Source organism: Hippopotamus amphibius, chromosome 8, assembly GCF_030028045.1.
Source record: "Hippopotamus amphibius kiboko isolate mHipAmp2 chromosome 8, mHipAmp2.hap2, whole genome shotgun sequence".
In the NCBI taxonomy this organism is placed as follows: domain Eukaryota; kingdom Metazoa; phylum Chordata; class Mammalia; order Artiodactyla; family Hippopotamidae; genus Hippopotamus; species Hippopotamus amphibius.
The window spans coordinates 87,573,336-87,585,857 of record NC_080193.1 but is presented as its reverse complement, the minus strand read 5'-3'; the positions used below and the strand labels follow the sequence as shown (position 1 = coordinate 87,585,857).

At 47.4% G+C, this 12,522-nt stretch overlaps 1 protein-coding gene and 1 pseudogene across 1 annotated transcript; one reads left to right on the top strand and one right to left on the bottom strand.

Moving 5' to 3' along the window:
- The first annotated feature begins 110 nt into the window (after positions 1–110).
- Positions 111–3,468, top strand: INHA (inhibin subunit alpha). Its single transcript, XM_057745946.1, has 2 exons — positions 111–1,118; positions 2,478–3,468. The coding sequence occupies exons 1-2, from the start codon at positions 857–859 to the stop codon at positions 3,308–3,310; spliced, it is 1,095 nt and encodes a 364-aa protein (XP_057601929.1). The 5' UTR covers positions 111–856; the 3' UTR covers positions 3,311–3,468.
- A 339-nt stretch (positions 3,469–3,807) lies between these two features.
- LOC130859201 (UBX domain-containing protein 2B-like) lies at positions 3,808–12,522 on the bottom strand (annotated as a pseudogene).

Genomic DNA, 12,522 nt, shown 5'->3' with positions numbered 1-12,522 from the left:
GGGCTCAGGGGGCAGTCCTTCCTGTGTGCCTCCCCAGCGAGGGGCCCCGCAGCCTCCCCTGCCTGCGGCCTGGCTTCCTGCTCCGAGAGCCAGTCTTCCCAGCCCCCTCCCACAGCCGGGGCCTCTTTCCCCTCCTCCCTCCCACCTCCAGCCGCCAGGTCCCCAGTCGCCCGCCAGGCTTGGGCCTGAGTGGCAGAGGCGCCTGCCGCTGCCAATCCCCAAAATATTCTCTGATGACACAGCTGGAGGACAAGAGCCCAGACTGGCTCCTCCAGGCTAAGTTTAGAGCAGGCAGGACCACCTACCCCCCGCCTTAGCCCCAGTTCTGGCCCCTGCCCCGGCCCTTCCCCCCAGGACTGGCCCAGCAGCTGCTTGGCTGAAAGGGGCCCCAGAAGCTCCGAGGGGCTGGCGCGCTGTGTCTCCCTGACAAATAACACTTTTAGGAGCTGGCAGACCCCAGCTTCCAGGCTCCTGTCCCACCTGGTATCACCTCTGTGCTGGGTGCTAGGTTGTGAGTCACTGAGTGTGTGTGTGTGTAGGGGGAGGGGCTGCATGTGTGGGTCAGGTCACTTGGGGTGAAAGCCCTCGCCAGCCCCCTCCCCCACATTCCTGGCGGGAGTGGGAGATAAGGCTCAGGGCCACAGACATCTGCGTCAGAGATAGGAGGTCTCAATGCCATGGGCAGGGGCAACTCGCACTGCAGGGCGTGGGAAGGGCTGGGGAAGACTGGGGTGAGAAGGGTAGAAGAGGGCGGGTGGTGGGATGGGGAGGGGAGAGTGGGCAGGCCCTGGGCAGACCCTGGCAGAAGGGGCACAGGGCAGGGTGTGGGCTCACTGTTGGCAGGGCCAGGTGAGCTATGTGGCCTCAGCTGCTCCTCTTGCTGCTGGCCCCTCGGGGTGGGCATGGCTGCCCTGGGCCGGAGCTGGACCGGGAACTTGTCCTGGCCAAGGTGAGGGCCCTGTTCCTGGATGCCTTGGGGCCCCCGGCAGTGACTGGGGCAGGTGGGAATCCCGGAGTCAGGCGTCTGCCCCGAAGACATGCTGTGGGGGGCTTCATGCGCAGGGGCTCTGAGCCCGAGGAAGAGGATGTCTCCCAGGCCATCCTTTTCCCGGCTACAGGTAATGAGGCTGGGGAACTGGCACCTTAACTTTGATAAACAGTGTGCTATTACGTGGGCTTGGGAGCCAGTCAGGTCTGCGTTTGAATCCCAGATCTGCGACTCAACTGGCTTTGCAATAATGGACCAGTTACTAAACCTTCCTGAGCCTCTGTCTCCTCATCTGTAAAAAAGGCAATAATGCCTGCCTCTGAGGGTCAAGTGAGACGGTGTATCTGGAGTGCATGGTTCATAGGAGGCATTTGGGAGATAGTCGTCTGGGAGGGCAAGGGTGTCCAGGGACAGAGATATCTGGGTATGGGCCCCTTCCTGCCATCTTTCCTCCTACCTTTGCTTTTGCTGCCTGCTTCAAACACTTTCTTTAGCCCCAAGTAGCTGAGACTTGAGAAGATATCAGGGATGCAGGAGAAAGATTAGTTGGGAAACTAGTCTACCTTCTCTTGAGTTCTCTTTTCATTTCCCCAGGTTGCACTGACTCAATGTGTAAAGCGCTCTTCTGGCTGGACTTTGTTGTAATCTGGCTCACTTTTCTCTCAGAGAGGATCCCCTGCCTCCTTGCACTTCGGGCCCTGTGCAGTAGAGTGAGTGTGGCTTTGGGATCAGGCAGAATCCCAGCCTGGCCACTTAGTAGTTAAATGATATTTCATCTTTCTAACCCTCAATTTTCTTATCTGCAAAATGGATCAGTGGTTGTGAGGTTTATAACAAGATAATCCGCATAACAGTACAGCCCCAATTGCCAGTTCTTCAACTGGTTCATGATTGTTTGGTGCCATCTATACACCTGTCAGGGTAAGAATGCCAACTGCATTTTCTTAGAAAGCACGGTCCTTTGTTCCGATCTATATCCTTTCTCCTCCTTCACCTCCTCCTTCTTCTCCTCCTTCTTCTTGGTGTTAACCTGTCTTTTTAAAGTGAAATTATTCTCAAGAATTTCTCATGCAATATTTCTGACATATAAAAATATATCTAAAGAGTAATATAACAAATGCCTTTGTACACATTCAAAGTTCCATTTCATAGTATCAGATGAACAAAAATTTAAATCTAACTAACAATTCTAGGCATTGGTGAGGGGAGAGAGTGCAGGGCCTCTTACACATCGCAGAGGGGAATATTAATTGGTAAAACCACTTCAGAGAGAAGTTGGCAATGTCTGGTATTTTTGAAGTCCTCTAATGATGAAATAAAGGGGAACCTCTGTCAGTTCCCCCAAAACTAGGGAGAGCCCCCATGTCTGGCAGAGCTCTCGGTAGAGTACTTGGCAGGCTCTTGAGTGGCAGCCACATCCCTTCTGCTGAGGAGGGTCCTGGGTTCTGCCAGTCAGGGCTGCCCTCTCCCTTCCCTCTGCCTCCTGCAGGTGCCAGCTGCGGGAACGAGCCAGCTGCCAGAGAGCTGGTCCAGGAGGCCGAGGAGGGCCTCTTCACCTACGTGTTCCGACCGTCCCAGCACATGCGCAGCCGTCAGGTGACTTCGGCTCAGCTGTGGCTCCACACGGGGCTGGACAGGCAGGAGACAGCAGCCGCTAATAGCTCTGGGTCCCTGCTCGGCCTGCTGGCACTGTCATCCAGGGGTCCCACGGCTGTGCCCATGTCGCTGGGCCAGGCACCCCCTCGCTGGGCCGTGCTGCACCTGGCCGCCTCTGCCTTCCCTCTGCTGACCCACCCCGTCTTGGTGCTCCTGCTGCGCTGTCCTCTCTGCTCCTGCTCAGCCCGGCCTGAGGCCACCCCCTTCCTGGTGGCCCACACTCGGGCCAGGCCGCCCAGCGGAGGGGAGAGAGCCCGCCGCTCTACACCTCCGCTGCCCTGGCCTTGGTCTCCCGCCGCGCTGCGCCTGCTGCAGAGGCCTCCAGAGGAACCTGCCGTCCATGCCAACTGCCACCGAGCGGCCCTCAATATCTCCTTCCAGGAGCTGGGCTGGGACTGGTGGATCGTGCACCCTCCCAGTTTCATCTTCCACTATTGTCACGGGGGCTGTGGGCTGCCCACCCCTCAAGATCTGCCCCTGCCCGTCACCGGGGCACCCCCTACCCCTGCCCAGCCCCTCTCTTTGGTGCCAGGGCCCCAGCCCTGCTGTGCTGCTCTCCCGGGGACCATGAGGTCCCTACGTGTCCGCATCACCTCAGATGGAGGTTACTCTTTTAAGTATGAGACGGTGCCCAACCTTCTCACGCAGCACTGTGCCTGCATCTGAGGGAGTCCTGCTGGTGACTGAGCCCCCACCATCACCAGCCTGGAGGAAGGGCAGAGTTCCCACCTCCCTGCTCCTTCCACCTCTCTGCCTGGAGGCTCTTCTCCCCATCCCGCCCCTGTTCCACGGTAACTTGACAATAAACAGCGTAGTGCATATGATTTGGTGTGTATTCTCAGGCTTCTTTGATACAGTGTGTGTGTTGGTGTCGGGGTTAGGTCTGAGCCCCAGGAGCAGGGGATTGTGGGATCTCAGGTCACTCAGCCTCACTTGACCTTGGAGATGTGGGGTTAACAGCTGTAATTGGATGTGTACCTGGTGGGAAGCTACAATGCTTGAGGATGACATAAAAATGCTCCCAGCTCAGGACAGCCACTCTGGAGCCAGAACACTGGCCTGCATACAAGCTGGACCTGATGTGTCAGTTGGATAGCCTGCTGTGCATCACAGTGGCGACACCCAAGTGGCCAAAACCACCCCTCCCCTTGCCACACTCTGCCCTAGCTGATGGACACCCAGCTCAAGGTCAGGTGGACAGAGAGCATGGCTTTGGGGGCCACACTGAGGTAGATGTTCAGAGCTGGTCAGGAATGTGGGTGGGAAGTAAGGGAAAGATGTATGAGTTGGTAGCATCTAAAAGCTGACAAGGGCAGAGAGACAGAAGAATGAAGACCTGACGGTTTCAATTTGCTGAGGGTCCTGGGACACCTTCGAATCCCTCACTGGCTTTTGATGTAGATTCTGCGAGACCAGGCTGTACTGGGATTCAGGATCTTGATATCTTTGGCTCTCTTGATGTGCCCTGTGTATCTTTACATAACCCCTTAACTCAGCCCTTAATGTCAGAGGGTGGAAAGGCAGAGCCTACTGCCAGAAAACCGTTTGCTCTTGTGTGAACTTGTGCCCACATTGAGAACCCAGAGCAGGGTGCAAACAGTCCTTTTTTCATGTTGCATCTCCTATCAGTGCATTCTGCCCTGCCTTGATTGGGCCCTGCTTCCCTGGCCTTCTTGCTGGATTTTTCACTCTCTTCCTTCTCCCCTCAGTCTTAGTATCCTCCTGTCCTGCCCTAGGTCCTGGCTTTCAACCAGTAGGCTCCATCCAATCTCCCTCTGAAGGATGTGTGTGTGTGTGTATGGGGGGGTGGGGGGGGAGGGGGAGGGTTGGAGATGGTTAGGTCCCTCAGACTGAAACTCTACACCACTTTCTGATGTTGACTGCACAGCTGCACTGTGTAGTTGTGCTAACACAAGACGCCTTCCTACTAACCCAGATCGACTGGGTGTGGGGTGGGCCGGTAAGTGCCTGCCGCGGGAAGGGATGTGGAGGGGAGAGAGTCCCATTATGTCACCCTTAGGCTAATGCCTCCTCCCTGCTGAGCTGAGCTATTGCTCCTCACAGCACCAGAGCACCCAGGGCAGCTCACTCCCGCTCCTGAGCCGGTCTCAGTTGGTCCTGCTGCTCGGAGGTGGGGAACCTGCCTGTTCACAGGCCTGGGTAGCTCTCCCAGCACCTTCATCGACACCCAGCATTGCAACTGGTCTGCTCAGGGCCCCTGGGCTCCCTACTCAGGCTGGAGACTGGGGAGAGGGCTGGTTGGGCTAGGCCAGTGGTGGGAATGGGAGATTTTCCTCAAGCCCGTCTGAGCACTTCTCTCTCCCTGTCTGGCTTCTCTCACCTGGTCCCCCGTGGCCTGAGCGAGGCTTGTCCCTGGGATCTTCAACCCTCCTACTAGGCTTAGGATGCTCCCGCTTCCTGCTGGCGCTGTCTAGGACCCTGTGATGTCCAGACTTTCCCTGTGTCAGGGATGTGGATGTCATCTGAGGGCTGGGGACACTCTACTTAAGGGCACAGTATTCTCCACGAGGCCAGTTAACAGATGGGTATTGCTAGAAAGTGTTTTCACGTATCTGACACAGAGTGAGAGAAATGAGTGCCACACAGTAGCTTCCACAAAGCCAAAGGTATTCTTTTTTATTTATTTATTTTTTAAAAAAAGGATTTATTTCATGATTTATTTATTTATTTTACTTTTGGCTACATTGGGTCTTCGTTGCTGCGCATGGGCTTTCTCTAGTTGTGGTAAGTGGGATGGGCGGTTACGCTCCACTGCAGTGCGAGGGTTTCTCATTACGGTGGCTTCTCTTGTTGTGGAGCATGGGTTCTAGGCACACCGGCTTCAGTAGTTGCAGCACATGGGCTCAGTAGTTGTGGCTCTCGGACTCCAGAGCACAGGCTCAGTAGCTGTGACACACAGGCTTAGTTGCTCCGCGGCATATGGGATCTTCCCGGCCCAGGGATCGAACCCGTGTCCCCTGCACTGGCAGGCAGATTCTTAACCACTGCGCCATCAGGGAAGCCCCCAAAGGTATTCTTTGTAGAGGGATGCTCGGTATTCTAAAGTTATCCTTCTTGTGTGTGTATATGTGTCAATGTATTATTTCTTTTATAACATTATAGTGATGATAGATGGTAAGGATTTTGTTTGTTTACAAGTTGTTACTTAACAAAATTAAAACTAGGCAATTCTAATTTGGATCTTAAGATTTTTCTTTGTAATTTCGCTGCTGAAATCTGTGAAATTTCTCAATCTGTGAAATTCTAAAGTCTGGGAGTCACTGGTCTGGGCCATCCCTTCCAGGGTCTCTAAGGACTTTGATTCCACTAACTTAGCAAGTCAGGAAGAAATATCCACCCCTTCCTAAGAGGAGTTGACAGTGGCTAAGAAAATCTTCTGTCTTCGCTCCTGGCCATGAGACTAAGAGCAGTAGACTTTAGAGATTTTCCCTGTTCCCACTGGTAATCATTAGAGACATTTTGAATAATCTTCGTGCAGAGTCACTTGGAACAGAAAATTCAACTCAAACTGGCCTAAGCCAAAAAAATTGAATTAAAAAAAATCACTGGCTTATAACAAGTCCACAAGCACAGCTGGCTAAATTATGGCTTGATTCTGGGCTCAAAGATGCTACCAGGATCCAGCTATAGGCTCTGCATCCCCTGGGTGGGCTCCATCCCAGGTCCATGGCAGCCTGGGCAGTTCCATGCTCCCATCATCACACGACTTGGTCAGGCAGGAGGGAGTTTGCTTACAGAAGTCCCCCAGATTGGGACTTGGGAGCCTGATTGTCCTGATTAGGGTCATGTGCTCTTTCAGGAAAGGTGGCTGAGGGAACAGAATGAGTTAATGACTTAGTTATGTGTTCTACCCCTAGAGTCCAGAGCCTAAAGCACAAGGTGAAGTTATCACCTGCTTCCCCAAAGTAGAGTGCAGTTACCACACAAAGCTGGGATAGATGCGGAGAGAAAGTACTGTTCGTTCCTCCTCCTAATCATCTCTCAAATCAAGCCCTTTCTGGCTCTCTCTACATAGGCACTATTTTGCCATTTAAAGGGCAATTTAAAGAAAAATTATTTATTTATTTTTGGCTGAATTGGATCTTCGTTGCAGTGCGCGGGCTTCTCATTGTGGTGGCTTCTCTTGTTGCAGTGCACAGGGCTCTAGGCACACGGGCTTCAGTAGTTGTGGCACTCCAACTCAGTAGTTGTGGCACACGGGCTTAGTTGCTCCATGGCATGTGGGATCGTCCCAGACCAGGGCTCGAACCTGTGTCCCCTGCATTGGCAGGTGAATTCTTAACCACTGCGCCATCAGGAAAGTCCCCAATTCTTTTTTTTTTTTAAATTGAAGTATAATTGATTTACAATATTCTGTTAGTTTCACAATACAGCAAAGTGGTTCAGTTATATGCATATTATATTTTTTCAAATTATTTTCCCTTATAGCTTATTACAAGGTATTGAATATAGTTCCCTGTGTTACATAGTAAATCCCTCTTGCTTATCTAATTGATGCATAACAGTTTGTATCTGTTAATCCCATACTCCTAATTTATCCCTCTCCCTGCTCCCTTTCCCCTTTGGTAACCATAGGTTTGTTTTCTATGTCTAAGAGTCTGTTTCTGTTTTGTATATAGGTTAATTTGTATTATTTTTTAGATTCCACATATAAGTAATATATAATATTTGTCTTTGTCTGATTTACTTCACCTAGTATGATATTCTCTAGGTCCATCCATGTTGTTGCAAATGGAAATATTTAACACTTTTTTGTGGCTAATATTCCATCATATATATATATATACATAGATATATATTTACACCACATCTTAAACCAATCACCTGTTGATGGGCATTTGGGTTGTTTCCATGTCTTGGCTATTGTAAATAGTGCTGCTATGAACAATGGGTATATGTGTCTTTTAGAATTAGAGTTTTTGTCTTTTCTGGATATAAGCCCAGGAATGAGATTGCTGAATTATACGGTAGCTCTATTTTTAGTTTTTGAAGGAAACTCTGTAGTGTTTTCCATAGTGGCTGCACTAATTTACATTCTAAAGGGCAATTCTTTTTTTTTTTTTCTTCCAGATCTTTATTGGAGTATAATTGTTTTACACTGTTGTGCCAGTTTCTGCTGTACAACAAAGTGATTCAGCTGCGTTTATACATATATCTCCATATCCCCTCCTTCTTGAGCCTTTCTTCCACCCTCCCTACCCCACCCCTCTAGGTTGTCACCAAGTACTGAGTCGATCTCCCCGTGCTATGCAGCAGCTTCCCACTAGCTATCTATTTTACATTTGGTAGTGTATATGTGTTAATGCTACTCTCTCACTTCGTCCCAGCTTCTCCCCTCCTTGCCCCCCGCCCCACATCTGCATCTTTATTCTTGCCTAAAGGGCAATTCTTGATTAAGCAATTCAGTAGCCTCCTACACCAGTCTCCAAGCAGTCACTCCCTACCTCTCCAGTCCATGTCCCACCTGGTGCCCAGAGGATAACTTCATTGGTGATTTTGTCCCTTAGGTGACTGAAAAACTTGTCTACACAAAGGTCAACCTGCTTTGTGTGGTATAACAGCCCTTTACAGTAGACCCTACATCTATCCATGCAGCCTTGGAGTGATACAGTCATGAGCTAAGAGATGCCAGCAGCCTCTACAGGTTGGAAAAAGCAAAGAACAAATTCTCCCCTGGAGCCTCCAGAAGCAGCCTGTGATTTGTTACTTTACATGGCAAAGGGTACTTGGCAGATGTGATTAAGGTTGCTACAGACTTTAAGATGGGGGGAGATAATTGTGGATTATTTGGTGAGCCCAGTCTAATCACATGAGTCCTTAAAAGCAGAGAATCTTTCCTGGTTGCTGTCAGAGAGATGTGATGACAAGGAAGAGTCAGAGAGATGCAATGTTACTAGCTTTGAAGATAGAAGAAGGGGGCCAAAGCCAAGGAATACAGGCAACCTCTAGAAGTTGGAAAGGCAAGGAAACGATTCTCCCTTAGAGCCTCCTGAAAGGAATGCAGCCCTGCTGTCACCTTGATTTTAGTCCAGTGAGACCCACATCAGACTTTTACCTACAGAATTAATCTGTGTTCTTTTAAGTCTCTGTGTTCTTTTAAGCCGCTAAATTGTTGTGATCTGTTATGGCAGTAATAGAAAACTAACCAGAAATAGTGACCAAAGATGAGGTGGTGTCTGGGAAGAAGAAAAAGCTTTTCTATCATTCCTGAGGTAGTCTGCCTCATCCAGGAAATATTTGGCTTCAGCAGAATTTCGAATATTTATGCTGGTCATTCTTTAGATACAGTATGTTTGACAAAAAATACATTCTTGAATTTCTACACTAGTTTTGTCTTGGAGTAGAATATATTCTGGGTTGAGCAGTTAGAATAGTGTTAAGTGGGCTTCCTAGGTGGCGCAGTGGTTAAGAATCCACCTGCCAATGCAGGAGACACAGGTTCAATCCCTGCTCCAGGAAGATCCCACATGCCTCAGAGCAACTAAGCCCGTGCGCCACAACTATTGAGCCTGTGCTTTAGAGGCCATGAGCCACAACTACTGAGCCCACATGCCACAGCTACTGAAGCCCATGCGCCTAGAGCCTGTGCTCCGCAGCAAGAGAAGCCACAGCAATGAGGAGCCTGCGCATTGCAAAGAAGAGTAGCCCCTGCTCACCGCAACTAGAGAAAGCCCGTGTGCAGCAATGAAGACCCAACACAGCCAATAAATAAATAAATAAACAAACAAACAAATAAATAATTTATATATAAAAAAAGAACCAGGATTTTTTATATATATAAAAAAAGAATAGTGTTAAGTATACATGGTGTGTCCCCTAGAAAAATGTGTTGAATGAATAAATGAACGTGATTAAGACAGGCTCTGAAAGGGATTGTAATTACTTGATTTTAAAGTGCTGTTTAACATATCTTCCTAAGGATTGTGGACCTTAATGTCTTTTTGTTTTTAGTTTATGATGGTCGTAACTCTATAGGTAACAATGCCAAGCTGTATGTTTTGATACTAGCAACATAGCTAAATCAATAAGTTAAAAGATGCATAAAATCTTTTTTTTTAAAGGCCATTTATTTATTTATTGGCTGCATTAGGTCTTCGTTGATGAGTGCAGGCATTCTCCAGTTGCGGCTAGCTACTCTTCATTGCGGTGCATGAGCTTCTCATTGCCGTGGTTTCTCTTGTTGTGGAGCATGAGCTCTAGGTGCATGGGCTTCAGTAGTTGTGGCACATGGGCTCAATAATTGTGGCTCACGGGCTGTAGAGTGCAGGCTCAGTAGTTGTGGCACATGGGTTTAGCTGCTCCGAGGCATGTGGGATCTTCCAGGACCAGGAATCGAACCCATGTCCCCTGCATTGGCAGGTGGATTCTTAATCACTGTGCCACTGGGAAGTCCTCAAAAAGATTTCTTAATGGTTGTTGGTCAATGCAGCATCGAGAAACTTTAATGCAAATTCTACCAAATGGTTTATCAGAAAGGGTTTTTTTTTTTTTTTTTTCTGCAAACAAATGTTGTTACATTAACACTGAGCATGTAACAAACTGGTTTGCCTGGATGTTTAAAAGTTATCAACACAAACCAGCCCTGCAAGTAAAAACTGGAACATATTTATCTCAAGATCTATTTCCAGTCCAAATGTGTCTAAACTAAGGCTGGAAAATAGAGTAAGAATAAAACCAAAATGTATCTGTAAAAGTAAGAAAAATAATTTGGTTGTTTTTTATGCTGGAAGTATTTTTCTTATAAAAACAGCATATTATCTTTCTGATCTGCTACTGCTCAGATAGGAACAATATTATTTTAGTTGCTGGAGTATCATGGCATTAAGAATATCTGTTTCTTAGCACATGCAGCTCAATATCAAAAAAACAAACAACTCAATCAAAAAATGGGCAGAAGACCTAAATAGGCATTTCTCCAAAGAAGACACACAGATGGCCAAGAGGTACATGAAAAGCTGCTCAACATCACTAATTATTAGAGAAATGCAAATCAAAACTATAATGAGGTATCATCTCACATTGGTTAGAATGGGCATCATCAGAAAATCTATAAACAATAAATGCTGGAGAGGGTGTGGAGAAAATGGAACCCTCTTGCAGTGTTGGTGGGAATGTAAATTTTTTTTTTTTTTTTTTTTTTTGGCACACGGGCTTAGTTGTTCCGCGGCATGTGGGATCTTCCTGGAGCTGGGATCAAACCCGTGACCTCTGCATTGGCAGGCGGATTCTTAACCACTGTGCCACCTAGGAAACCCGGGGAATGTAAATTGATACAGCCACTATGGAGAACAATATGGAGGTTCCTTAGAAAACTAAAAATGGAATTACCATATGATCCAGCAATCCCACTGCTGGGCATATACCCAGAGACAACCATAATTCAAAAAGACACATGCACCCCAATGTTCACTGCAGCACTATTTACAACAGCCAGGTCATGGAAGCAACCTAAATGTTCATCAACAGATGAATGGATTAAGAAGATGTGGTACATATATACAATGGACTATTAGCTGTAAAAAGGAATGAAATTGGGACATTTGTAGAGGCATGGATGGACCTAGAGACTGTCATACAGAATGAAGTGAGTCAGAAAGAGAAAAACAAATATTGTATATTAATGCATATATGCAGAATATAGAAAAAGGCTACAGATCAACCAGTTTGTAAGGCAGAAATAGAGATACAGATGTAGAGCACAAACATATGGACACCAAGAGGGGAAAGCGGGGGGAGATTGGGGTGGGATAAATTGGGATTTGGGGATTGCCACATATACATTACTAACAAGAAAAAAATATCAAATTGTACACTTTAGATATATGCAGTTTATTGTATGTCAATTATATCTCAATAAAAGTTCTTAAAAAAAAGAAAAATAGCAAAACAAACAAACAAAAAACCCAGTATCTGTTTCTTGTATCAGGCTTTCATCAGTGAACTCCCTGGAAATGAAGTCCAAGAATAAAGTCAAGAGTTGCAAATTCAGGATGGGACTGTACAATAAAGTCCGGAACACCAGAATCCTGTGCGTAATGTAGAATTTTTGTATCAAATGACTCTCATCGGCTAACCGGATTGGAATTTTTGTCATTGGCGTGGAATAGTCAACAGGAACAACTGCATTAAGTACTGACTTCTCTTCTGGGGAGGAAGGTTTATTGACTATTTCAGGTGTAAGGCCTCCAAGTTTCTGCTTTCTCTACTAAAAGCCTTGAACCTTATTCTAGGTTGTATGTATTCTTGACCTTGATGATCCTCCATGTGCAGATTCACTTGGCCACCCTGAAGCTCCAGCTGCAGAAGCGCCAGAGGAATTTCTTTTGAAATCTTCTGCCAGCAGTAATGCCAGTTTAAAGGATTTCCACTTTAGTTGCTGAATTTCAGGCATGCATGCCAAGAGAGTCACCCTTCTCTTAACAGACTCCAGAAATTGAGCATTTGTTGGGTGGTTGTAAGGTCTCAGGTGTCCATCATCTAAACTGAAACTGTTGCTTCACAGTTTAAGCAGAATCTGAACATCTTGCAGCTGATTTTCTCCACTTAGATTTGGCATCAATCAAAGCTCTTGAGGTTTAATTCAGAGGGACAGTCCCATGATCCCTTGCCTCTGAAAAGTTCATCACAATTTTCCCAGTAGAAGGTCGAATTATATGTAATCCACTGTATCCAGTTTCACTTGAATAGATAGAACCTTATGATGGAATGACATGGTGATGGAATGATGTGGTGGTCAGCACCTTAAACAAGTAAACATCTCCCCAAAAGTGGGAAAACACTTGAGGTGGCATTTTTGGGCTTTTAAAGACTGTAACTTTAGATGTGGAAGATTTGGAAGATTTGCATTTCACTTCATT

Excerpts from the sequence above, each read along its gene's own strand:
- INHA (XM_057745946.1), top strand. The coding sequence starts at position 857 with ATGTGGCCTCAGCTGCTCCTCTTGCTGCTGGCCCCTCGGGGTGGGCAT. Across the intron at positions 1,119-2,477 it reads CATCCTTTTCCCGGCTACAG|GTGCCAGCTGCGGGAACGAG; the intron begins GTAATGAGGCTG and ends TGCCTCCTGCAG.